At 43.0% G+C, this 27,415-nt stretch overlaps 2 protein-coding genes across 6 annotated transcripts; one reads left to right on the forward strand and one right to left on the reverse strand.

Annotated features, from left to right (window-relative positions):
- The first annotated feature begins 1,233 nt into the window (after positions 1-1,233).
- LOC120048765 (mitochondrial import receptor subunit TOM40 homolog) lies at positions 1,234-5,357 on the forward strand. 2 transcript variants are annotated; one of them, XM_038994967.1, is made up of 10 exons: positions 1,234-1,329; positions 1,839-2,041; positions 2,674-2,741; positions 2,963-3,055; positions 3,165-3,266; positions 3,376-3,481; positions 3,737-3,859; positions 3,967-4,043; positions 4,347-4,449; positions 4,605-4,744. In XM_038994967.1, exons 2-10 carry the CDS (start codon positions 1,840-1,842, stop codon positions 4,742-4,744), a joined length of 1,014 nt encoding a protein of 337 aa, XP_038850895.1. In that variant the 5' UTR covers positions 1,234-1,329; position 1,839. The 2 variants fall into 2 exon arrangements, with proteins under 2 accessions (XP_038850895.1, XP_038850897.1); XM_038994969.1 differs by lacking the exon at positions 1,234-1,329 and having other exon boundaries at positions 1,840-2,041; positions 4,605-5,357.
- A 44-nt stretch (positions 5,358-5,401) lies between these two features.
- On the reverse strand, positions 5,402-26,911 carry LOC120048764 (B-cell lymphoma 3 protein homolog). Of its 4 annotated transcripts, none has more exons than XM_038994964.1 (9): positions 25,812-26,911; positions 25,161-25,320; positions 13,306-13,414; positions 9,221-9,422; positions 8,569-8,657; positions 8,306-8,386; positions 7,890-8,057; positions 6,422-6,524; positions 5,402-6,340 (listed from the first exon to the last, which is right to left on the reverse strand). In XM_038994964.1, the coding sequence occupies exons 1-9, from the start codon at positions 26,461-26,463 to the stop codon at positions 5,823-5,825; spliced, it is 2,082 nt and encodes a 693-aa protein (XP_038850892.1). In that variant the 5' UTR covers positions 26,464-26,911; the 3' UTR covers positions 5,402-5,822. The 4 variants fall into 4 exon arrangements, with proteins under 4 accessions (XP_038850892.1, XP_038850891.1, XP_038850893.1 ...); XM_038994963.1 differs by having other exon boundaries at positions 8,306-8,410; XM_038994965.1 differs by having other exon boundaries at positions 8,306-8,383; positions 25,812-26,910.
- Positions 26,912-27,415: the final 504 nt, after the last annotated feature.

Here is a 27,415-nt window from a genome sequence, read left to right on the forward strand (position 1 = left end):
ACCAGTCAAGTTTGGACACCTACTCATTCAAGAGTTTTTTTTGCTATTTCCTACATTGTAGAATAGACATCAACTATGAAATAATACACACAGAATCATGTAGCAACCAGTGAAGTGTAAACAAGCCTAAATATTTTAGATTCTTCAAAGTAGCCACCCTTTGCCTTGACCGCTTTGTACACTCTTGGCATTCTCTCAACCAGCTCAATGAGGTAGTCTTAAGCAGTTTCCACATGCTGATCACTTGTTGGCTGCTTTTCCTTCACTCTGTGGTCCAACTCATTTCAATAGGGTTGAGGTTGGGTTTTTTGTGGAGGCCAGGTTATCTGATGCAGCATTCCATCACTCTCCTCCTTGGTCAAATAGCCCTTACACAGCCTGGAGGTGTGTTGGGTCATTGTCCTGTTGAAGAACAAATGATAGTCCCACTAAGCGCAAACCAGATGGGATGGCATATCACTGCAGACTGCTGGTTAACTGTGCCTTGAATTTGAAATCAGTGTCACCAGCAAAGCCCCATCACACCATCTCCATGCTTCGTGGTGGGAACCACACATGCGGAGATCAACCGTTTACCTACTCTGCGTCTCAAAGACACAGCGGTTGGAAAATCTTAAATTTGGACTCGTCAGACTAAAGGATGGATTTCCACTTGTCTAATGTCCATTGCTTGTGTTTCTTGGCCCAAGCAAGTCTCTTCTTATTGGTGTCCTTTTTTGGTTACATGATTCCATATTTGTTATTTCATATTTTTTATGTCTTCACTCTTATTCTAATGTATATTTTTTATATATATATTTTTAACCTGGAGTAGGTGTGTTCAAACTTGACTGGTACTGTACATTCTACATGTAGAAAGAATCACAGGAAGACGAGCACTGTATAGGAAGATTACCCTGGGAATGTCTTACCTCATGGGAATGAATGAAGCAACCGATTGGAAGGCGCAAAATAAGCCTATTAATGTCGTATTCAGGTGTTAGTCGGAAGTAGGAAACTCGTAAATGTTGGACTTGCTAACTGGCTGTAGTTATACACGTGTTGCATTCAAACCATACCTCAGTGGTGCAGCAACTTAGTGTTCAACTAGATAGTAGATCAGTCATTTCAGAGTTCCGACTAGGACATGAACCCAGCACAACACGCAATATTTAGGATTTTCCTAGTAGTTGGATGTGCTGGCCAATGGTGGTTGAGTTTGTAGGTACACTACCCAATCCATGTGGTTATAGGGGATGGAGGGCGGGCCTAAACGTGCACCGGAAGGTTGTGGTTGAAAGTTGCCGGTGTGTAGCTAGAATTACCGCCGGACACGCACGAACAGTCAACGTGAGTAGCTCGCTAACACATTTGAAGGACAGTTACATGAAACGGACAACTGTAAAACCGATGTCTTTATTACAGATAGCTGATGGTGTTACAGTTTTGTTGTCAGAAGCATGTACAGTGCTGCAATTGTTATCGCTAGCAACATTAGCAAGCTAACGTTAGCTCAGTCAGTAACCGTCAGTCAAGTCGACCAGGTCTCAGAGCATTTCGTATTATTCTGTACGTACATCCGAGACACTCCCATTAAGTATGATACAGTATCTTACGTTTGGTATGGTTCCATAAGACAGATGGTTCCTTAAGGCCACAACGAAAGGGGATTGTGGTTGGTTTGGGTGGGCATTTGCTATCTAGCTAACGTTACGTGTTTGGCTTAAATACACGTTGGCCTTGACCTAGCTGTGTTAGTCTTTGTCCCAGTTAATGCATAGAGTTGGATAGCTAGCCACTAGAACTATTAACATAATATCAAGTATCTCACCCCTTCTCTCTCTGTCATTCTGCTTCAGCATGGGCAGTGTGTTGGCTGCCAGCTCCCCCCCTCCCCCAGGCAGTGGTGTTGTCCAGGGGGCCCCTGGGTTGGTGTCTGCCCCCCCAGGGTTCTCCATGCCCTCCGTCCCTCCCCCCTCTGTCCCCGGACAGCCAGCGGGTGAGACGGGGAGCCCCCTCCCCAACCCTGGTACCTATGAGGAGTGTCATCGCAAGTGCAAAGGTAAGGATCATACACAGTCATGTCATGCGGTACGACATCAGAGTTGTACAGGTCCATCTTTCCTGTTTGAATAGACTGGGCAATGACATGGCAGATTTTATGCTCTTATTTATTTGAGAGGTGTGTTTTTCCTCTGACGTAAAATGTTTTCTGTCCCATATTTTAGATTGTATTAAATGTTAAAATTGTTTGCATTAAATAGTTTCAGTTTTAACCATAGACTTGGACAACTCTAGTGCCCAAAAGGCAGATTTAGCAAGGGCATCACCATTGATGACTTTCACCATTTTGAAATCAACTGGTGGGGCTATTGGTTAAGGAAGGATCACATAATTCCTTCCAGGTCATCAGGAGGGATCAGCCCATGAATTATACGTGTGAGCAAACATTCCTAAACTGCAGGTGGCAGTAAATCGCCAACCTTTCCTTTATACCTGTTAAAACAACTCACTCCATGTGGCAGATTGCACCCTTTCAGTTTGTTTACCAACTCAGAGTTAGTAGAAGATGAAAATGCACTACTTCCAAATGGAGATGGCCTCAATGGCGGCAACCTTTCTCTCACAGACGCCATAATGGGACCGATACAAAGTTGTGTCCTCTAACTATCTCTGGTTCTAACGTCATTTCAGAGGTGTTCCCCATCCAGATGGAAGGAGTGCGACTGGTGGTCAACAAGGGCCTGAGTAATCACTTCCAGGTCAGTTGTGGAGCTAGAGGAATATATATTCTAGATGCAGCCACAGTCAGTAAGTTAAAGTCAGCGTTAGTATGCATTCTGTGCGAGCTATTATAAAATGAAAAGGAACTATCTAACCCTCAAGGCTGTAAAGCTCAAGGTGATGATTGTCCTATTTCATATGGATCAGAATACTATATTGTTTGCCACTTTATTGGATGTCTGCTGTATCTGTTCTACAGGTCAGTCATACAGTCACTCTCAGCACCTTGGCTGAATCTGGCTACCGGTTTGGTGCCACCTACGTGGGCACTCAACAGACAGGACCTGCTGAGGTAAACTGTCACTTGACTGGTCTGGAAAATGTCTCTCAGCCACTTTATCCTAATATTATTATATTCTAATAAAATTGTTGATGTACGTGTTGAACCCCCCCACCCCCAGTCCTTCCCAGTCATGGTGGGAGACATGGACAACACCGGTAGTCTGAACGCCCAGGTTATCCACCAGCTCACCAGCGCTGTGCGCTCTAAAATAGCCATCCAGGTACGTCACTGTGAAGAGCGGGGAACGCCACACCAGGATCAGGAAGTTTATATATTCAACTTACTGTTTAATCTGTCCATTTCCAATAATGCGTTTGTTATTTCAACAGACTCAACAGCACAAGTTTGTGAACTGGCAGTGTGACATGGAGTATCGTGGTGATGACTTCACCTCTGCTGTTACCCTGGGCAACCCAGACGTCCTCCTCGGCTCTGGTAGGATTGTTTTCTCATCAGGCTTCACTGGTGGTCCATGATGCTGCAAAACGACCCATCTCTCCTACAAGCACATTTGTGTGGAAGCTTCATCACTTACAGCAATAATGTTCTTGTTACCCAGCCTTTTGAACACATGTTATGATGGCCTCTGTAAACAGAGTGAACAGGCTGGTTATTATTCAGACATGAGTCCTTTATTCTTGTGCTCTATTGTAAGATCTATGATGATGATGATGATGTTGCTGTCCTCAGGTATTATCGTGGCTCACTACCTCCAGTCCATCAGTCCAGCCCTGGCGTTGGGAGGAGAGCTGGTCTACCACCGGAGGCCTGGGGAGGAGGGAGCAGTCACCTCCCTAATGGGCAGATACACAGGTGAGACCCACTCTGACCCACACCGCACCACCTCACCTTCTGTTAGAGCCAGGAGTTTTTTACTGGTCAGGTCACTGAGATTAATATTCTTCTTGTTTTTCCTCCAGGCAATAATTATGTTGCCACATTGACTCTAGGAGGTGCTGGTGCTCATGCAACGTACTACCACAGAGCCAATGACCAGGTACCCAAACTAAGCTATCCTATCACCTCTACCTTGCCCCCAGTCTAGACCACAAAACTCCTCAAGCTTTAGTGTGGATCACTGTGCAAAATAGTTGGGAATCCACTGGTAACCTACCATCTCTAGACCACGACTACAGGCACAGTACCATCCCTCGCCTATGAGTTGAGTGCTTAGTGGAAAGTCTGTGACCACGCCTTTACTGACATGGAGGTGTTAGCCCACTGAAATACTTGAGGCTATGTAGCACCACAGTGCTAGGTCTGTTTGTGAGACCATCTTGTTGTCCTACTACCAACTCAGCTGCAGCTGGGGGTGGAGTTTGAGGGCAGCATGCGGACGCAGGAGACCGCAGTATCGTTTGGGTACCAGCTGGACCTCCCTAAAGCCAACCTGCTCTTTAAAGGTAAACCACTGTCTGTACCTCTACAGCAAAGCCATTCTTTCAGACCTCAAGGGTTCATTGATCCATTTGTCATTGATTGTCCAGAGTTCATCCACCTGTTGTCCCATGTCTGAATTATTTCCTGATCATTCCCTCCCCTCCATCCCTGTCTCCAGGTTCGGTAGACAGTAACTGGGTGGTGGGGGCGGTCCTGGAGAAGAAGCTGCTGCCTCTGCCTCTCTCCTTGGCCCTGGGAGCCTTCCTTAACCAAAAGAAGAACAAGTTCCAGTGTGGCTTCAATGTCACTGTCGGCTAGACCTCCACAGACCTCCTCCAGCCGCCTCCGACACACTGGGCCATGCTTGGACCAGCACAGACACACAGTCCTGGGCTTGTCATGTATGTATCTACTGGATTCAGAGACTCTCCTATAACTGTCAATTGTGGGGCAGAGAGTGAGTGAGGGGGTTACTCTATACCAAGGAGCCAGGCCTACATATTGTAGCACAAGTCTATTTCCTTCTGGTATATATGTGATACCCAACGAATAGAGAGCATCAGGTGATGCAGTCCAACATGTGATTAGACAAATATTGTCGCTGTCTGATAACCGCATCGCAATTTTTGGCAATTTCCAAACAATACAGAAACTTAAGGGGAAAAAATAGGGCTATATTTTACTGTTAACGAATATATAGTTACTGAACTTCAGAAGCATATTGAATACATTTTCTTGGTCCTAGAGTCATGAAATGTTCAGAGTACACTGAGTGCAGTTACTGCTTTCAATATATGTAATAGAAATTGGCAGAAATGGAGTTGAGGTTCACCAGACCGTGACAATATGATTATGAAATGCATTTAGAATCATAAATAAACAACTTTTGTATCTTTGGTTTTTGATGACGTTGTTAAAGACCATTAAGGACTGGTTGTGTGTCTGTGTGGTGCTATGAATGAGAAGAAATAGCAGTGCATAGGAAAATAACTTCATGTAGAAAAATATTTATCAATTATACATATTATTCAAAGTAAACCAGAAAAGAAAAAGCATCATGAATTTCAATTAAGGTGACAGCATTCAAGAACTCCAGTTTCCAAACAGCCCATCACACGCGGTGATAACAGTTCTGAATTAAGTCTATTCAGGAAACTGCAATAACGTTCATTCTTCCAGTGTAGGTTTCATTGCATATGGATTTGTAAGGAGACTAATGCAGTCACATGACAAATACATCCAGCTGAGATCTAGAGGTACATAATCATACTGGCAGTCCAACAGTAGTAAACAAACTATCTTCTTGTTTCAAGCTCAAGTCCTTCTAGTCACCAACCAATAACTCAAACAGTGGTGGAACCTAACTCAGCAGGGACACTGAAAGCGCACCTCTTTGTCAACTGTTACCTTTGCCCATGCTGCTGCTGACACTCATGATGGAGACATCTGATTGGTCACTGCATTGGCTGGAGGGCCGGGATTGGCCAGGGGTCATTTGGGAGGCAGTAGAGACAGTGGCTGGGTAAGGGATGTTGGTGTGGAGGAGGATAAAGGGAGGCTCTGGATAAAGAGGTCTATAGACTCCAGGGGAGTAGTAGGCTAGTAAATGTCCTATAGGAGCATCAGTGATGGGGGACTGGTGGTGCATTGCTGGAGGGTAGCTGTGGGTCACTGAGCTGTGGGACCTTCTCTGGGCCAGGCTGATGTCCACTGCAGTCATCCTGTTAGAGTCAAGCCTCACCGGCAGCTGCTCACTCTCCCGGATCTTCATTGGAGACTGAAGGCCTGACAGGCTCTCTGCTGATTGGCTGTGAGGAGTGGGAGGTGCCCTGGGGGAATGGGACGAGCTGCGGTGAAGAGGCGAAGCTGTAGGAGTGGCCAATGGTGAAAGGCCTAGGCTGGGAGATGGAGAACCTGGGGACAGGAGGGATGTGATGAGTTAACTGTGCCCGAATGCATGATGCACATCAAAATACGTGCTCGTCTCACCATTACCTCTGTTCTGTGACTGGGGTGTGCTCCTGTGTGGTGAGGCTGGTACACACTGAGCTTTGGGCTGCTGGTTTCTGGAGCCCTTCCCTCGTAGTACATCTGTTACCTGAGGACAGCGATCTAAAGGGTTAGGTTACCTGAGAGGACACACATTAACAGTGCTGCAATGACAACTAGTGAGTTCACTGCATCTGTGGGGCCTGCTACTGAGTGATCGCATTCCTTAGATTATTTGTGTTTTATTGTTGGTACAGTTTGTTGTTGTGATGACAAGAAAATCATTATTAGGTACAGCCACTAGAGGGAAGCACCCACAAGGATTAGTTCAGTCCTATGTCCACACTATCGTTCATTTAACCCATTTAACTTCTCTAGGATAGGGGGCAGCATTTTCACGTTTGGATGAAAAGCGTGCCCAGCGTAAACTGCCTCCTACTCAGTCCCAGATGCTAATATATGCATATTATTAGTAGTATTGGATAGAAAACACTCTGAAGTTTCTAAAACTGTTTGAAATTGTCTGTGACTATAACAGAACTTATTTGGCAGGCAAAACCCAGAGGACAAACCATTCAGATTTTTTTCTTTTGGAGGTCACTTTTCAATGGGTTTTCATTGGGAATACAGATTTCTAAGGGACCTTCCTGCAGTTCCTATCGCTTCCACTGGATGTCAACAGTCTTTAGAAATTGGTTGAGGTTTTTCCTTTGAGAAATTAAGAAGTAGCCATGTTCAGAATGAGGCTCCAGTGAAGTGTACTGTTTGTTAGAGGCGTGTGACCAGAAAGCATGCTACACATTGTTTTCCTCCGGTATTGAACACAGATCATACCGTCTTCAATTTTATCGATTATTTACATTAAAAAATACCTAAAGTAGTTTGAAATGTTTGGACAAAGCTTACAGGTAACTTTTGAGATATTTTGTAGTCACGTTGTGCAAGTTGGAACCGGTGTTTTTCTGAATCAAACGCGCCAAATAAATGGACGTTTATCGACGGAATTAATCGAACAAAAGGACCATTTGTGATGTTTATGGGACATATTGGAGTGCCAACAGAAGAAGCTCGTCAAAGGTAAGGCATGAATTATATCTTTATTTCTGCGTTTTGTGTCGAGCCGGGAGTGTTGAAATATGATGGTCTGTGATTGTTAGCTGAGGTGCTATCCTCAGATAATAGCATTGTTTGCTTTCGCCGTAAAGCATTTTTGAAATCTGACACGTTGGCTGGATTCACAACAAGTGTAGCTTTAATTTGGTATATTGAATGTGTGATTTCATGAAAGTTAAATTTTTATAGTAATTTATTTGAATTTGGCGCTCTGCATTTTCACTGGATGTTGGCCAGGTGGGACGCTACCGTCCCACATATCCCATAGAGGTTAACCCATGTGTAAAGCTATTGATTGGTGTGAAACAGAGAGAAAGATCCTCTGCCATAGATCCAGTGCATTCATTTTCTCCTCCCTCACCTTCTTGTTCTTGGCCACCATCGCGGGGGTGTCATTGTGGTAGTTCTTCACACTGCTGTCGGCTCTGTTCTTCAGTAGCAGCCTGGCTGTGTCTACCTGGCCTCGCCCACAGGCACAGTGCAGGGCCGTGTTCCCACTGTACGACTGGCCATTCACATTACAGTCATTCTGATGAGGAGGGGGCAGGGAGAGAGGAAGCGGGAGATTGTTGAGAAGATGTAAAAATAAGTAACACGGTCAGTCTTGGATGGCGATGTGTAACTAAACCGAATCACTTTGAACATTTTTCTTGTAAAGCATCTTCCCAGAAAGGAAAGATAAACCTAAAGGGGAACAGGGGAGGATCTACAGACCATTTTAAATATAGATGAGCTGACTTAGAACAGCTGAGTCACATACAACACACGTAGCCATACCTCTATGAGGAAGTGCACCATGTCCATATTGTGGTTCTCTACTGCGTGTATGAGAGGACTGTGGCCACTCTTGATGTCCTGCTTAGAGAGAGGAGAATGGGGACACTGTAAAGTGGAACAGGAATTAATCTGAGTATTACCTGGTATTGAGTAATTGGATGATGCAGTAGGTTCAGTATGCCAGAATAACTCAAAGCCCATTTGAAGTGGCCCAGCATTAAGGGGAGAGATGGAGAGTTAGGTAGGGGAGGAAGGTGACTGACCATAGCGTTGATGTCCGCCCCAGCATCCAGCAGCATTCTGACCAGCTCCTTGTGTCCACCCTGTACAGCTAGGTGGAGAGGGGATAGGCCTGGAGAGAGGGGGGGACGATAAGCAGTTAGGGAGAGAATCACACGCGAACACGCTCCAGAGCCCATGTGTATTCTAGGGGTTTTCTGCTGTTTTGAGTACAAGGCAAACCAGGCTGTGCCCAGACTTGTCACACTGGCATACAGACCACAACAGCAGGAAATGCCCTATTCCCCTCTCTGCCTCACACACCCACCACCATGGGACCCACAGCATGAGTCAAACAGGGGGGATAATGTGTGCTACATATAATGTTAGTATCTGTGTCGCAACTCAGAAATATTCCCACATGAATATGGGAATTCCTATACATTATGTATGAATGTTGTAAACATTGTGGGGGGGTTACTGGCTTTATTTGGGGTAGTAGTATACATCCTAGATCTATTGTTTTAGTCATGTCTGGCATGACTACCACAAAGGAGCTGGCTGTTTCTGCTATAACATTCCAATGTGACCTAATTGACAGTCTAAGGGGAATTTATGAATTGAATTTAAATTAATCCCCTGAATTGTCTCAATTGAAACGGAATTGAGGCCAATTTAGTAGCAGTAGTAACTTACCCTCATAGTTCCTGACCTCCAGGCAAGTCAAGATGGAGGGGTGGGAAAGGACCACAGAGAGGCAGGCCTGCTGGCCGTGTTCACAGCAGAGGTGGACCGTTGTCTGACCGTTACGGTCCAGAGCCTGTGGGTCAGCACCCGCACGCAGCAACGCCCCCACCAGGTGGGCCTGATGGGTAATCACAGCCAGATGAAGAGGGGTCTGAGAAAGAGGGAGATAGAAAATGTATCTTTAGACAATCATTAAACAAGAACATTTGAAAACCAAGGGCCTCAACTGTAAATTTCACACTAAATATCTGCGGTCACTATTTATGAAAAGACTGCACACGCACAAAAATATTGAGATTTATAAACTTGGCGCACGCATGTTTCCTGGTTGTGTGCCCCTTTACTCTTTCTCCTTGTAGGCCTATGCTACCTCGTGAGTATTAAACCATCACAGAAAAGGTGAGGGATTTTTTATGCAATGATCATGGAAATGAAAAATAATAGCCCAGGAATTAGATGCCCATTTCTAATTATTTTAAAATGCAAAGATAAATTAAATAGATTCTCACTAAAGGCAAATGATTGCATCTTGTTATTAACTTGTTTAGTGTTATGAATAAGTGTTTCCATCATATCCCCTATTTGCACAAAATACTAATCTGCTTGCAATGCAATACTTCAACCACTAGAAAATGTGCATACACATGGTCTAAAGTTTGCAGAGTCATAAATTATAAATGCCAACTTTTGCGTGAACGCATGTTTGGGGGTATATTTTGAACATACGCACGGTTTATAAATGAGGTAAACCATTTTTTCTTTAACAAGAGCGGAGGAAGAATAGTGTATTACTCCTGTTAATGGTATCGCATCATTTCATCTCCATCCTGTTCTGCAGGGGGAAGGTCACAAGAGCTTATAAACAATGGGCTAGATAAGGTTGGGCATGCGTCCCCAAACAAACCAGAGCCGCCCAGTCAGGGCACAGAGGGCTTTCTGGCTTTATCAGCATTAGACATCGGCAGACAAAGATGAACACCACACGGGATGGTAAACACACCATCAAAGTCCAAAATACAAAACAGCTAGGAGATGAAGATACAGCCCCATAAATGTTTTTTCTTGTTTCAAAATTAGGTGCACCTAAAGTATTTGAAAGAACTAATGCTGTTTCGAACCAGGTCGAATGTGATCAATGATAAGGTTAAACCTGTTTTGGTGTCAGGAACAGACCATGTTGTGTAGGAAAGCCCGGGACCCGACCCAGGTGATTCCAGAGACATACCACTATGCAGGGGATTGCAGATTCAAATCCCTAGACGGGTTTACTGAAAGCACTTGAGCAATCCAGGATCTTCCAGAGATGGCCAATGATGAATTAATTCATAAAACCTGATTTGATAAATGTTAACTTTGTCAGTGGTCTGCAGAAAGGGTTTAAGGAAGTCACTTGATCTGGAATCTATCATTAATCATACTGAACAATCTCAGTGGTCAGGATGATAATTTAGTTTCACTTTTGATTCAGGAAAAGCACATATTTACAGTGTGTGTGGGGGGGGGGGGTGAGGCTATGTTACAGTAAAGAACAGCAGTAAAATACCAAAGCACTGGTGGGAGGAAACACTGGTGAAATGCCTCCAATGTCTCAATGCCAGTGGCCTTCACTTCCTGAGAAAACACTTCTATTTCCCTGAATCGTCAGTTACTCATGACTGATCACACACACCCTAGTGTTTGACCTCCCATGAACTACCAACAGTCTGACTCCGTCATCTTGTACTTCCTAGAATGTCCCTGAACATGAAGCCGTAAAGGACGTAACCGGCAACATGTCACAATACTTAATCAAAGGCACAGGTCAAATAAAGGCTTTTATGATGGTCCAAAAACACTCCAAAGTTCATTGAGTTTAGTACTAGCTTCCTGTAAACCATTCCAGAATGACAAACAAAAACAGCACAGATAAGAGGGGCAGAGAGTGGGGAGGGAGAGAAGGGGGAGTATAGGGTAAGAAAGCCAGGGAGAGGAATAGCTGGAAGCAGTATAGGCAAGGGGAAAGACGGAATAAGAGGGAAAATCCCTTCCCTCTCCCCTGCTGGCTGTGTATCCACAGAGTTACATTCCAATGAAATGAGCGGATAAACCAGAAGAACAGAGGAGTGGAGGGGAGAGTTCTAGGTATGAGGAAAAGCCTTGAACGGGTGGTTGTGTGCCAGACAAAGATAAGGATACAAAGAACAGGGGGAGGAGAAGGAGGTAAAAACAATGAAATTAAAGGTGTGCATAGGGTGTACTTCCTGTTAATGTTCTAGTTGTGAAACTTCCCAGGAAAGACTAACAAAGTCCCTTACCATACCATGGAAGAGCTCATTTTACTAGTTCTTTACAAGTTTCTATAATTTATGCAGTTACAGGAGGGGTCAACTCACAATGTACTGAGATACAATCAGAGAGAGAGATGGAGAATAGCGCAGAAAGGGAAAGTCCCTGATTCTACCCTCAACCTCAGCAACAACGTATGTTGAGAAACAGCGCAGAGCGGGGGGGGGGTCATGTGACTTCTCAGAATGAGGATACTAAGTGCACATACACATGCACTGTAGAAGCCTCACACAATACACTGCATGCCACAAGCACACCCACAGACAGATAAAACATAATGTACAAAGTGGCAACAGTAGCGTTAAGTACATGGTCATTAATTTGCAATATCTGAACAGTTTCCAGGGAACTTGAATAACCTAACATGGGAGTAGCATTGGCCAGAGAGAATTGGGAAGTGCACCAGCTAGTAGATGTTAGTAGTAGTGACAGTGTGGGAGTATCAAACAGCTGTTTCATAGCACCAGTGCTGCAGCTGATCTGGTAGTCGCACAATGTGCACATGCAACTCAGTACTGATATTAACTCTGTCGAACCGTTTAATTAAAGTGACCACTGAAGTATTGTTTGGACTGCACAACACATATTGAACTGCTAGAGAAAGTTGTTTTTTTGCTGACATAGTATGATTATCTGGCATTGTCAAAAGAGCTTGGCAGGCTTTATGTAAAAGTATTGTGGAGTGTGTTTAAGATTTTTATTTGGGGTTACAGACTATCCTATATAGTCATTTAATTTGTAATTATCACTGCCAAATCTAATAAACAATTAGAAAATGGGTTCTCAGGCTTGGCAATAGGTCTGTGCTAGATAACAAAACGACCCTATCTGGTAGTCACATCGTGGCGAGCATCTGTCTCAGCCTGGACTGAAATCTCCCCCTGGCTCCTCACATGGCACGAACGTATAGAGCCTGTCTGCTAGACTATGCACTACAGACAGGATATCACTGTAAATGCCTCAGTCTCACCTCAACGGTGAGAACACACAACAAATGGTACCGACGTTATTTCTGGTAAGTGAGCAATGTGTTGTCTGAAACCCCAGTTCTGTGTGTATGAAGGGTTCAGGGTGACTTCTCTGGGGTGATTAGGCAGACTAATAGCTGCAGAGGGAATGTGGCATTGACAGGGCGTGGTGGCACGCTGGAGGGAGGAAGAGGACTCATTTGAAAGTGATGGGAAAAGGCCATGGGGCATTGATGGACTGGGAAAGGTGCAGAAGATGGAACCCAACAGAAAAGAGAACAGACCACAAATCAACATCCCTTCAGAACACACAGCCCTGAACAAAGGATACCAATCATAGCACATCCTTCCAAGCAATAGGCTTGCGCGTGTGACTTCGGCCTGCGTTATGCACAGGTAACCAGAAACTGTACATTTCTTCTGATAACCGTCAGCCGAGAGGTGTCTGTGTACGGTAAAGAGGCTGGGCGAGGAGGAAATCAAGGACTTCCTCTTTCACACCTTTCCTTATTGTGCTCTGAAGTCTGCAGTGAGTGGCAGGTGTGTGTGTGCGTACATGTTCTCCTATATTATCAGGACCCCAATGTCCTAACATTTCACCGTAATGTCCTGAAAAGGTAGGAAAACAAATGCTATTTTAAGCTTAAGAGTTTTGGGGTTAGGGAAAATATGATTTTTACACTCCAAAAACTCCTGACATTTCTGAAAACACAGCTGTGTGTGCTCGTGCATGTATCTCACCTGTCTCAGGTTGTTGTAAATGTCCAGGTCTGTGTGAACCAGTCCCAGGAGAAGGATCATTCTTTGGATCTGAGCGTCCTGCCCCTGCACCACTGCTATGTGAAGAGCCCTGTAACACACACACCCCCAAGTCAAAACTACACAAAAAAAAATAAAACATTCTTCCACACACAAATTCTGATATTTAAACCAATAAATGCACAAAATAAATTGACACACACATTCTTTTAACACAACTCCAGCATGATTGTAAAGTGGCTGCTGATATGTCCTGACACAGAAACCCCCTGACTAACCTTTAAGCCAGAGAAATCCTACGGACTACAAACTGACTGACACACTAACTGGCATGTGATGGCTGGCTGGCTGTGTGTAAAACCGTTACACAATTGCAGTAGAAAGTTTACACAAGCCTACAATATGTTTTGACAAATTCAGGCTAACCCATAACCTATATATTACTGAATGACCGAGTATTGGCCAACTTCACTTGACCTATGACCTGATTCTCCACAACTGACAGTTAGGCTGAGAGGAGAGCAGTGTGGTGGGTGACTCATTACAAAGCCTGTTAAACTGATCAAGGTGACTAGGAAACTGCTATTTATATGGTATGTAAAGTGAAAGAACAGAGGTCAAACATAGGAATAAGGAAGAATGACAGGAGTTCTTGAAAAAATATATTATCAGAAGCTAATTTCAGTAAACTCGTTTGGTTTGGTGTAATTTCCTGTTGTGTGACAATGGCACAGCCCTCTGTATTGGGGAAGATAATCACCATTAGAACTACGGTCTCTATTAGGGGCTTTCTGTGTGTTTTCATGTCTTTCAGGTTCCTCCAATGAATATCAATCGTAAATGCAGAACAAGAGAAAAAAGGTTATGACAGGAAATTGGGTAGGGACATTTTGAGAGAATGATTTAAAAGTACCTTCACTGAGAATTTGGGTTAGCACAAATTTACGGTAATGCACTTTTTTTTTGGTCTACTTCCTGATCTGTTGTCCATTAAACAGAGTTACAACAGACTAAAGAACATATTGGTGTTTGGCATGTCTACCTACTGCACATACAACTAAAGACAGTCGGAGGAGATGAGTAACAACATATTTGCATACTGCAAAGAGGAAATGGAAGATAAAGAAAATAGGTAGGCCTACACACAAAGAGACCATCTTTCATGCATTGCTCAAAGACAACTCTATGACAGCTCTAATACAAAACAAATTTAGCAGAACCTTTTTAATCTCCAGCATCTACCTTGTTGGCTTTTTAACACTGGTCACAAATGGTACGTGCTGCAAGCCTACACAATACAAATGTTATGTCCTGAGACAAAACATTTGTCATCCTCTTTCAAAGAGTTGTGAGTTATGTCATACATTCCTCCACATAACTACACTGAACAAAAATATAAACACAACATGTAAAGTTCCATGAGCTGAAATTAAAGATCCAAGAAATGTTCCAAAATCTTATTGCTCAAATTCTTTACACATTTGTTTACATCCCTGTCAGTGGGTATTTCTTCTTTGCCAAGATAATCCATCCACGTGACAAGTGTGGGATTGATTAAACAGGATGATCAGTATCTGACCGTAAGGCGCTACATAGGGTAGTGCGTACGGCTCAATACATCACTTGGGCCAAGCTTCCTGCCATCCAGGACCTATATACCAGGCGGTGTCAGAGAAAGGCCCAAAAAATTGTCAAAGACTCCAGTCACCCTAGTCATAGACTGTTCTCTCTGCTACTGCACGGCAAGCGGTACCGGAGCGCTGAGTCTATGTCCAAAAGGCTCCTTAACAGCTTCTACCCCCAAGCTATAAGACTGCTGAACAATTCATCAAATGGCCACCCGAACTATTAACATTGACACCCCCCCCCCTTTGTTTTTACACTGCTGCTACCCCTACATATTTACTCAGTACCGGTGCCTCCTGTATATAGCCTCGTTATTGTTATGTAATTCAACTGTGTAACTTTTTATTTTTACTTTAGTAAATATTTTCTTAACTCTATTTCTTGAACTGTACTGTTGGTTATGGGCTTGTAAGTAAGCATTTCACGGTAAGGTCTACACCTGTTGTAGTTGGCGCATGTGACAAATAAAATTTGATATGGGCACCTTTTGCTGGGGACAATAAAAGGCGACTAAAATGTGCAGTTTTGTCACAACACAGTGCCACGGGTGTCTCAAATTGAGGGAGCATGCAACTGGTAGGCTGACTGCAGGAATGTTCACCAGAGCTTTTGCCAGAGAATTGAATGTTCATTTCTCTACCATAAGCCACCAACGTAATTTGGTAGTATGTCCAACCAACCTCATAACGTGTATGGTGTTGTGTGGACGAGTGGTTTGCTGATGTCAATGTTGTAAATGGAGTGACGGTGGGGTTATGGTATTTTTTTTATTAACCTTTATTTAACAAGGCAAGTCAGTTAAGAACAAATTCGTACTTACAATGACGGCCTAGGAACAGTAGGTTAACTGCCTTGTTCAGGAGCAGAATGACAGATTTTTACCTTGTCAGCTCGGGGATTCAATCTTGCAACCTTTCGGTTACTAGTCCAACGCTCTAACCACTATGCTATCTGCCTCCCCGGTATGGGCAGGCATAAGCTACGGACAACAAACACAATTGAATTTTATCAATGGAAAGTTGAATAATCAGAGATACCGTGACATGATGACATGAGTCCCATTGTCGTGCCATTTATCCGCCGCCATCACCTCATGTTTCAGCATGATAATGCCCCATGTCGCAAAGATCTGTACACAATTCCTGGAAGCTAAAAATGTCCCAGTTCTTCCATGGCCTGCATTCTCACTAGACATGTCACCCATAGAGCATGTTTGGGATGCTCTGGATCGATGTGTACGACATCGTCTGTTTTGTCACCAAAGCCCCATATACTACCCACCACTGCGATCTGTATGCTCTCCTTGGCTGGCCCTCACTTCAAATTCGTCGCTAAACCCACTGGCTCCAGGTCATCTATAAGTCTTTGCTAGGTAAATCTCAGCTCACTGGTCACCATAGCAGCACCCACCCGTAGCACGCGCTCCAGCAGGTATATTTTACTGGTCACCCCCAAAGCCAATTCCTCCTTTGGCCGCCTCTCCTTCCAGTTCTCTGCTGCCAATGACTGGAACGAACTGCAAAAAAAAAATCACTGAAGCTGGAGACTCATATCTCCCTCACTAACTTTAAGCACCAGCTGTCAGAGCAGCTCACAGATCACTGCACCTGTACATAGCCCATCTGTAAATAGCTCATCCAACTACCTCATCCCCATACTGTTATTTATTTTTACTCCTTTGCACCCGAGTATCTCTACTTGCACACTCATCTTCTGTGCATCTATCACTCCAGTGTTTAATTGCTATATTATAATTATTTCACCACTATGGCCTATTTATTGCCTTACCTCCCTTATCCTACCTCATTTGCACACACTGTATATATACTTTTTCTATTGTATTATTGACTGTTTGTTTATTCCATGTGTAACTCGGTGCTGTTGTTTGTGTTGCACTGCCTTGCTTTATCTTGGCCAGGTCACAGTTGTAAATGAGAACTTGTTCTCAACTAGCCTACCTGGTTAAATAAAGGTAAAATAAAAAATAAAATCGTGTCCCAGTTCTCGCCAATATCCAGCAACTTCGCACAGACATTGAAGACGAGTGGGACAACATTCCACAGGCCACAATCAACAGCCTGATCAACTCTGAAGGAGATGTGTTGCGCTGCACGAGGCAAATCGTAGTCACACCAGATACTGACTGGTTTTCTGATCCACGCTCCTACCTTTAAGGTATCTGTGACCAACAAATGCGTATCTGTATTCCCAGTCATGTGAAATTCATAGATTAGGGCCTAATACATTTATTTCAATTGACTGATTTCCTTATATGAACTGTAACTCGGTAAAATATTTGAAATTGTTGCATGTTGCGTTTGTATTTTTGTTCAGTAGAAATTGTAGTACTAGTCCATAGCTTGAGCCAACAATGCCCTTAGCATCAACAAATTAAACAGGTTTTTTTTTAATTAAAAAGAATTCACAACTTATGTTGGAGGGCTCGTGTGAGAGATAGGGAGAGGTCATACAGCTTAGCTCTGTTTTGCCAGGCAGAGAGAGATGGACTTGACAGCTAAAGTAATATTTGGGTGCCAAGCTGAAATATTACATTCTTTCTGAGCTTGATTAAGGCAAGTCCTAACAGAACACTTATCAGCATACGGCCTTGGGTGGATCTCAGAACTGCCTCTCTTGAAGACAGGTGCGTGCCTACCTGCACTTATGAGTAATTCAACCTAACATTATGCTTTAGGAGTATATTGTGTTATACAGGGCAGTATGTTACTAATACAGACTGATCATTGAGACATTATTCATCTCTGATCAACCTGTGTCACCGTAGACCTTCATATTCACACACACAGAGTGGCTGGATGGATGCATCTTTCACAAAACAATCACAACACAACACGTACAATGCATAGCACAGGTGTGGAGATATGTGGTAACATTATACAGAGCCTGAGGTTTGGAGGTGGGTGTTTGACTGATGTCAATGCAGAAGGCAGTTCTAACCAATCACAACCAGCCATCTCATCCGTGTAGCTAGTGTAACACAGACCAAAACATGTCAACAAACCATAGCCAATACAACCTTGTTTTCCTCATTTCTTATTCAACTTGAGTAAACAAATCTTTCACATAGACACAATAGGGATGACAGTTTGTCTTTGTAATTGAAACCCATCTCCATACAAGTGTAGTTCTAACCGGCACTGTGGTGACTGGTGCAACTGAAGATGACCACAAGACAGTCTCATAACAATAAAACGTGTGACAGTGTTGATGCTCCTCTCTCGCAATCTGACCTGACTAACGGCCATACAGCACAGTGAAGCCACTCAGCCGTCTGATCAGTGTGAAAAGCAGAACTTGTGTTTGGCCGTGTATGTCGGTTCTTTCCTCAAAGCTCCCCTTTCCGGTAAGTGAGAACCACCCATCACCACACACCGTACAAATGCCCCTGACCACGTTCACAAGTGTATCTGTTGTAGGGCTGACCCCATTTAGTCGACTTGTTGATTGTTTGGTCGATAGGCTGTTGGTCGACCAACATTTTTTTAGTTGAGCAATATAAAATAAAATAAAAATTATGGCAAAAGAAACTTGTTGGATTCACATCTGTCTCAGTGGACTAATCCATTCCGGAGGCCGCGGGGATTGCTCATTAGTATCACCAGTAGTACATTTACCTTTAATTTCCCTAATTTCTAGTCTACAATGTTTTATGGTAATTTTTGTTCAATGCATTCAATATATTATTATTATTACTACAGTCTTTTACCATTCTCATTGTCAGAGTGGACACCTTGTTTGAGGACCGCACAACCTAGGCTACACTTCTGAGGAACATGTTTTGGTTTATTTCATTCCATTTAGGAGTTGTCAATTTACTCATTGTAATTTGTAGCGCTTCTGTCAATATTGGGTAAGGACGAGCACCTGATTATACATACAAGTAGGCCTAGGCTACCTGGTCTGCGCGCAAATGTAGGCCTATAAATGTGCCCATTTGGGGATCTGATAGTATTTCTGATTGTCTTACCTCACCACCACAGTAGAACTTCTGAAAGTAATTTTTTCTTCACCTCAAACAGTGAGTAAACTAAGTCTGTTTTTACATCCATTGAGAATGTCAAGGTCATCCTCAACTTAGCCTATTTGAAAAATATTTTCAGCACTCTTCGATAACCACTCAGCATGAAAGGGGGAAAAAATGTCATGCTCTGATCCGGTAAAAACATCATAAAATAAGCGTACCTGATTACTACTTATCCCTTGCGCAAATAGCCTAGAGCTAAGTCCTTCTGGAGCTCACAGTAGAGGCACTTCATTACCGTCTTCATTTACCTAAAAAAAACCACCAGATCAACATTAGCACTCAAGTGATTACAGTGATAATAGGTAATCCATCAAAAAACAACTGACTAGGTTCTCCCATGCAGTGAGGAAGCAGAATTAATGAATATGCAGCAGTCTTTTCGTCACGTAGTAAACATGTATTTGTGGAGTATGTGAGTAGATGACAAACATGCATTATTGCAGCACAATGAGGATGGCAACAGTTCTGATTAAAAAGATGAGTATTTGCGAGGTGCCTCTCCTAACATTCCTCAAAAAGCTATCAAACACCTAACTGACCTAGTAACAGGTGTCTCCATTCAGTGCAATGGTGAGATTATCACACACTTGAACAAGGTTTCCCTCTCTCTCTTTCTCTCAAGATGAAACTGTGCGCTCCCCTGTTCCTGGAAGTGGAGCAGACCACAGCCCCAGATAACCCAAAGCACACTGACGCAGGAGCGCTGGGCCGCACTCAAACACACACTGAGCGACACAGAGACTGGCAGTGGCATACATGCGGTATCCTGTTTGGGGGGAGGTGAGGGAATACGGGTTGCTGTGGCCATCAGACCACCTGAGAGAGCGATGACTTTAAGACAGGTGTATTAAACAAAAGGGAACCAGAAACACACCACAGTCCAACTTACAACACATCCTTTTCAGAAACCATTTTAGTCCTTTTCAAAAAGGATTTAAGTCATTAGCAGGTGTTGGCAGCCAGAATGCATCCATTTCTTACTTTTTGCAAACTGGACCTGTGGGAATTGAACCAACTCTGACATTACAAGCACATGGGACACCCTGAGACTGGAGCCTGACATAGCCTTTATGGTTGCCTGTTCATTTTAGATATGTTTTTTGATTGATCTTTAAAGCACTGGTCTTTTAGTTGTTCCAAAGGTCAAAACCAAAACGTTTGGTCCTGGCCTTTGGAACAGACTGCCGGAGGATCTGAGGGCAGGCCTCAGAAACTGGAGAAATTTTTAAGAAAAATCTTAAGACATAAGTAAAAGCAAGGCTAAAAAGGTTAACTTCTTAAAGGGGGCGCTGTTTTCACTTTGGGGAAAAATCGTGCCCAAATTAAACGGCCTCGTACTCTGTTCTAGATCATACGATATGCATATTATTATTACTATTGGATAGAAAACACTCTGAAGTTTCTAAAACTGTTTGAATTATATCTGTGAGTAAAACAGAACTCATTTGGCAGCAAACTTCCAAAAAGGAAGTGAAAATTCTGAAAATGGGTGTGTGTGTAAGGCCTTGCCTATTCAATTGCCTTATATTTATGGATCTGTATGCACTTCATACGCCTTCCACTAGATGTCAACAGGCAGTAGAATGTTGAATGAGGTGTCTAGCTTGATGTGAGACCGAATGAGAGCTTTTGGAGTGACAGGTCCGCCATATTGGCAGTATTTTGCTGCGCACTAGAGAGCACCATATTCTTTTCTGAAATGCGTTAGGTAGACACAACGAAATGCTCCGTCTTGGACGTTATTGGATACATATGAGAAAAACATCATAAAGATGGATTTTCAACTGAGTTTGACCAGTTTATTCAACGTTTATTGTGACTTTTGGAATTTTTCGTTCCATGCGCCAAGAGTTCATGGACATGTGCGCTCCACCATGCTAGCCAAAGTTGCTAATTCGACAGAAGAAATGGACATTCTAAAACAAAACGATTTATTGTGGAACTAGGACTCCTTGCACTACATTCTGATGGAAGATCATCAAAGGTAAGAGAATATTTATGATGTTATTTCGTATTTTTGTGGAATATGTTGGCTCCAACATGGCGGAGAATGGCTGGGCGCTGTCTCAGATTATTGCATGCTGTACTTTGTACTAAAGTTATTTTTTTAAATCTAACACAGCGGTTGCATTAAGAACCAGTGTATCTTTCATTTGCTGTACAACATGTATTTTTTAGCAACGTTTATGATGAGTTTTTTGGTTAGATTACGTGACTGTCCAAAATTTCTCCGGACAATTTGGTGCATTTTGGCGCCGTATTCACAATGTAAAACCAAGATTTGTAGCTATAAATATGCACATTTTCGAACAAAACATAAATGTATTGTATAACATGATGTTATAAGACTGTCATCTGATGAAGTTGTTCAAAGGTTAGTGATTAATTTTATCTCTATTTGTGGGTTTTGTGAAAGCTACCTTTGCGGTGGAAAAATGGCGGTGTGTTTTTGGATATTGTGGTGAGCTAACATAAATATGTGTTGTGTTTTCGCTGTAAAACACTTTTAAAAAATCGGAAATATTGGCTGGATTCACAAGATGTTTATCTTTCATTTGCTGTACAACATGTATTTTTCATAAATGTTTTATGATGAGTATTTATGTATTTCACGTTGCTCTCTGTAATTATTCTGGCTGTTTTGGTGCTATTTGTGACGATGGCTGCAATGTAAAACTACGATTTATACCTATAAATATGCACATTTTCAAACAAAACATAAATGTATTGTATAACATGATGTTATAAGAATGTCATCTGATGAAGTTGTTCAAAGGTTAGTGATTAATTTTATCTCTATTTGTGGGTTTTGTGAAAGCTATGTTTGCGGTGAAAAAATGGCAGTGTGTTTTTGGATATTGTGGTGAGCTAACATAAATATATACTGTGTTTTCGCTGTAAAACATTTTTTTTAAATCAGAAATGTTGGCTGGATTCACAAGATGTTTATCTTTCATTTGCTGTATTGGACTTGTGATTTCATGAAATTATATTATATGATATCCCTGTGGCGCTAGGCTAGGCTAGGCTATGCTAGTCAGCTTTTTTGATGAGGATGATCCCGGATCCGGGAGGGGGGGGGGGTCGGTAGAGGTTTTAAGGCTCTTTTAGTCATACAATAAAAAAAATTAAAAACGGTATACCATTCTATATTTATTTTAATCAATTAGTCTCATGTCCACTTATTTTATTATTGTTTTACCATTTTATTTGTTAAGCACTTTGAAATGCAAATGTATCCTCTAAGAAATGTGCTATATAAATAAAGTTTGATTTGATTTTTGCCATGGCAGCACTATAGCTACTTCCTCCAGTTTATTGACCCCTCCCCTACCTACATGTCTGCATAGATTGGATGCATATCCCTGGCCAAGCATAGCGGTGAGCCAAAGTTGTTGGGTACTATACATGTGGTTTGCAATATACTGCTGAACAAACTTCATCCCCACCTGTATTATATAAGCATGACAATACCCATCACAAATACATTGTGTACTGTCCCCATGTTACTGCACTGACTGCACAGCTGTCTCTCATTCAAGCAGCTAGAAGGACAATGAACAAGGGAGAATGAGACAGGGGTGAGAGAAACAGGGGAGCGTGTGACAGAGGGGTGAGAGAATGTTAATGAGAGATAAGCAGGGAAGATCAAAAGAAAAAGCGAGAGAAATAAAGACCCAGAGAGGGAGGGAGAGAGAGAAAAAGCGGTAAATGAGGAAGTGAGGAGCGGATGTTTGGGTTTTTGAGCTCATTCATTTAAAAACACAGAGAAATGAAAACAGAGAGATACAGAAAGACCTGAGAAAACCGCAGTCACACATTGAGAGGCGCACGCTCAGAGGTTTTCCCGAAACTGAGGGGCTCAGAGGCGATGAGAACTGAGGATTAACACCCCATTGACGTAAGCACGCACATACACAGACACACTTGGGGATGGTGGGGGGCTGAGAAGCAGCACTGTCTTTCTGCTGAAATCTAACTTTTCATCAGACAGACCACAATACAAGTTGGTACCAGCCAGGGAAATGTACTTCTTTACAGTCTACCACTTCATCAAGTAGTTTGACTTCATAAGAATAACACCCAAACATGAGAACAGCACCCAAAAGCCCCAGCACAACCGCCTAGGTCCTGTTTGATTTTTAAAAAATGTATATTTTTTAAAAAGCCACAAAAAAAACGAGCACTGAAATGCAAATGAACTTTTATATGGATACATTTTCTTAAACATCTTGTGATCAAATGGCAAGGTGTTTTCTTCCTGATTGATTTCAGTGCTGGTCCCTGGGTTCTATATCACATGAAATCATCCCAAGCGGAACTGCTGTGTCTCGAAACCCACAGCCAGGTCTGCACTTTCTCGATCATGTGTTTGTTGTGATGGGATGCAAATGAGTGACACACAGCACTTAAACTACAGGAACATGACTTTGCAATGCCATTCTTGGATGGACTTATGATTTCAGTCACATGAGTGTTTTTGTATCGTCCTCGCATTTCTGTCAGTGAACGGGTGAGTGCTCAGGTGTTGAAGGTCGGAGAGGGCATCGGTGCGTGAGGTTGGTATTAACATGTGATTGAATGTACCCCACCCACTCCTTAACCTCTAACATAAGGTGACCAGACGTCCCCGATTTCCCGGGGACAGTCCCCGATTTTGGTGGCCTGTCCCCGGCTAGTATTGGAAATGTCCCTGATTATTCCCCAGAAAGAAAAGCAACTCTGAAGTTAAATTGAGGCTGATATTTCAGTAATCAAAAGCTGTATGCAATCAGATTTCAATGTAAAATTTGTCTCACCACTTGTATCAAACTTGTTTGCTCCCTTCTATGAGAACATTTGGTCAGTGATACATTGTAACATCCGCATGAACAACCATGGCCATAGCCAGGAAAACCTTTCCAACAGCATAGGCTACCAAACTGGGGTGATTCAAAAATGACCACGGTAGGCTAAAATTAAGAAACATTTGAGGGGTTAATCAATTTCTGTGTTATAAATAATTAAAGTATTTGAAAGGGACTGTAGCGGAAATGTATAGTTAAAAATAGTTCCATTGGTGGCCTCCCGAGTGGTGCAGTGGTCTGAGGCACTGCATTGCCGTGCTAGCTGTGCCACTAAGGAACCTGGTTCGAGTCCAGCCTCTGTCGCAGCCAGCCATGACTGGGAGACTGATGGGGTGGTGCACAATTAGCCCAGCATTGTCCGGGTTAGGGGAGGGTTTGGCCGGCAAGGATGTTCCTGTCCCATCGCGCACTAGTGACTTCTGTGGTGGGCCAGGCGCAATGCCTGCTGACATGGTCGCCAGGTGTAGTGTGTCTTCCGACACATTGGTGCGGCTGGCTTCCTGGTGAAGCGGGCATTGTGTCAAGAAGCAGTGTGGCTGGGTTGGGTTGTGTTTCGTAGGACGCACAGCTCTAGACCTTTGCCTCTCCCGAGTCCGTACGGGAGTAGCAGCGATGGGGCAGGACTGTAACTACCAATTGGGGAGAAAAAGGGGTATAAATAAAAATCGATTTTTTTACAAAAAATTATAATTCCATGGGATATTTTAATCTTCTTTCTTAGTAATTTTTTGTTGTGTGATGTTATCTGGTCACCTTACTCTAATAGTCATCCCAGCCTCCCAGAGGCAAGCCTGTGTCTCATATGAAGACTCACACAAACAATGCAAACAGACACAGAACATGACACACACACACAGTACAGATCACAGAGGTCAAGTTCCATCCCAGAATCCCCCTCACCCAGTGACACTGTCACTGAGCAGCAGAGCAGAGAATTGACTCCATTAATCATTACAGAGACAGGAAGTGATACGAAGGTAAAGAATGTGGTGGGGTGGGGTAAGGGTACACACAGCACACTCCTCTCTCACCACCAACACCCCTCACAGCCAGGTGAATCATAGACCAAAACAAACAAACAAGACTGTGTGACATCTCCTCTCCCTCCAACACATACCTAACTTATCAGGGTCATATGTAAAAAATGTTGAAATGGAAAACAAAAATGACTTACTGAACTCAACCCAGTCCATAGCTCCTAGCAGGAAGTCAGGGTTAGTAAGGAACCCTCATAGGGCAACAGTACTACTCTAGGCCCCATCTGCTACATGAGACTAACTGAAGTTCAATGCATGTAGGGTTTTCAAAAACAAACATACGTGTCGCCATCGTTGTCTTGGCGCGTCGCCATGGCAACATCTGCCAGCAGGTGTTCGGTGTGTCCTGGGTAAAGAGAGGACTGGAGGTGAGAGACAGGCACGTTCACAACCAGCGGTGACCTGCTGGGCAAGGAGTAGAATGGGTACCCTGGATAGGGATCTGGGTGACAGAGGGAGGGAGGGGGTAGATAGAGAGAGATGTTTGGTACAATGCCATGAAATAAGGAAATTACAGGTGACCCATTGACATGTTTTGCAAGTTTTTAATCAGTTCAATCATTTATCGCTGGAAGGTCTGGCAAAACAGTTTCTCAATGACTGGGGTTCAAAAGCAGGACTAACCATCACTGCACAATGACACACACACGTTCTATGAAGGAACATTCCACAGAGAAAATCCGTTTCTGACTCAAAGGCAAATGACCACTAGCTTCAGAAGTATATTCTCTTTCAAACCAATAACTTTGATTATAGTCAAATTAATACAGTTATAACATGACTGTCTGATGTGATTACGCATTTTGTTTTGCTCTATTAGGAGAAAAAAACTCTGAAAATGCGATAGGATAAACTTTGAATAATAATGTAATGGCCTGTACACTTTCATTTGAATATTTTTTCACTTGTCTTTTGCCAGGGCGACTAACTTACAGTAAGGACGGGGTGCTTGCATTGAACGAACCGGATCGATGCTTTGGTGTTCATTGTCAAAACCGCTGGCGGCGGACAATTGTCTGTGTGAGACCGATGCCAGGGTACCAATGCTCTCATCGTCGTAGCTCTTTAATGAAATATTTGGAGGACTCGGTCTGCAGCACAAGTCTTTGTTTTTGTAGGGGGATAAGCGCTCCTCTCTCCCGGGTGGGGTACGTGACTGTTCCGGCGTCTCCCATTCAGAAGGAAATGGACGTTTCCTAAAAGGAAGCCACGAGGAAGATATGTCCTGTGTTCGTGTGTCTGTTGTGCTGCTCTCACCAGGGTTCGGAGTGAATGGCGTGTGAGAAGTTACAGCTGGGGAGTGTTTTTTCTCCAGAACTGCCGGGTTTCCCGTTTTCACAGGAGGTTTTATCAACGATACTCCACAGCGATGCTCCAGCGGCTCCACTGTGTGGCTGGGATTTCCGTTTGGACAGTCACCCTCGGTGAGGGGGGCAGCGGGATACTGCATTCTTACACTGACGGAGCGACCTTTGCTGGTGGGAGTCCTATCGGCGCCGCTCCCACGCTCCCTCGTTGTGGTGCTCAGATCCAGCGGCGCTGTGGTTTGAGTCTGGTGACCGTTCATGGTCATGGTTCTCGGCATGAACACGAATCAAGTATCCTGGAATCAGCCTCGGGTGTTTGTCGTCTCAAAACATAGCAGTGATTCAAATGTCAATTCAATGTATGTTTTCTATAGCCTAGGCACAGTCTCCTTCTCCACGAAAATATGCAAATGTTGTTTTGCATTGGGAGTTTAATAATGTAATTTGCCATGCCAATACAAGAATGGCTCGAGGCTATTCTCCAAATCCATAAATGTTCCTTTTGAGAAAATTTGTGTAAACTGATACTAATTTAAGTTTCTTAAATTAATTAAATCACACAACTGACTTGTAGTAAATGTTCAGAATGATAAATAAGACTTTTGAATAACCTAACTGACGGTAACACACCTGCAATATAACTGCAGGTAGTAGGCAATTGAAGAAAATCAATAGGCTATTATGTTCCTTCTTTTATAGCAACGAATCAAATAGTCCGTAAACTCTGTCTCTCTCTCTCTCATTCACATAACCAAATCCGCGAAACTGGGGCTTTCCCTTTCGTATAAGAATTAACTCTTTACCTTCCTGTTTGCAAACTGAAACAGTGCGCTCTGACGGTCTACTTTTTTAAACCAACACCTTTAAGATATTAAAGGTTTAGTGTAGCCTACGTAACTGAAGTGTTCAATGTTAATTAAGGCATATATGATTGATTTAATTCACAAATTTAATGTTAGAATTCCTGTTTTACCCCGGTTTAGGCTATGGATTAATCTAGTATGTCAACGATGCCAAATGTTTTTTTTCGCAATCCTCGAATTCTGCATAGAGCGCATTTGGCACCAGGAAGTTGTGAGGAAAAAAAGGTTTGCATGTGATCTAATCCAGGGGTTTCAAACTCATTTCATGGAGGGTTTAGTGTCTGCAGTTTTTTACTTTCAATTAAGCAATAGACAACCAGGTGTTGGCAGTTCCTTACTAAATAGTGACCTTGATTCATCAATCAAG

The sequence above is a fragment of the Salvelinus namaycush genome, chromosome 5 (genome assembly GCF_016432855.1).
Source record: "Salvelinus namaycush isolate Seneca chromosome 5, SaNama_1.0, whole genome shotgun sequence".
NCBI classification, from domain to species: Eukaryota; Metazoa; Chordata; class Actinopteri; order Salmoniformes; family Salmonidae; genus Salvelinus; species Salvelinus namaycush.

What these genes read in the sequence shown, in the direction of transcription:
- LOC120048765 (XM_038994967.1), top strand. Translation starts at nt 1,840, where the DNA reads ATGGGCAGTGTGTTGGCTGCCAGCTCCCCCCCTCCCCCAGGCAGTGGT. An exon ending in AGACGTCCTCCTCGGCTCTG is followed by an intron (nt 3,482 to 3,736) that starts GTAGGATTGTTT and finishes TGCTGTCCTCAG; the next exon opens with GTATTATCGTGGCTCACTAC. An exon ending in CCTAATGGGCAGATACACAG is followed by an intron (nt 3,860 to 3,966) that starts GTGAGACCCACT and finishes TTTTTCCTCCAG; the next exon opens with GCAATAATTATGTTGCCACA.
- LOC120048764 (XM_038994963.1), bottom strand. Translation starts at nt 26,463, where the DNA reads ATGCCGAGAACCATGACCATGAACGGTCACCAGACTCAAACCACAGCG. An exon ending in GGAGGTCAGGAACTATGAGG is followed by an intron (nt 8,658 to 9,220) that starts GTAAGTTACTAC and finishes CCCTCTCTCCAG; the next exon opens with GCCTATCCCCTCTCCACCTA. An exon ending in ACCCCAGTCACAGAACAGAG is followed by an intron (nt 6,341 to 6,421) that starts GTAATGGTGAGA and finishes TCCTGTCCCCAG; the next exon opens with GTTCTCCATCTCCCAGCCTA.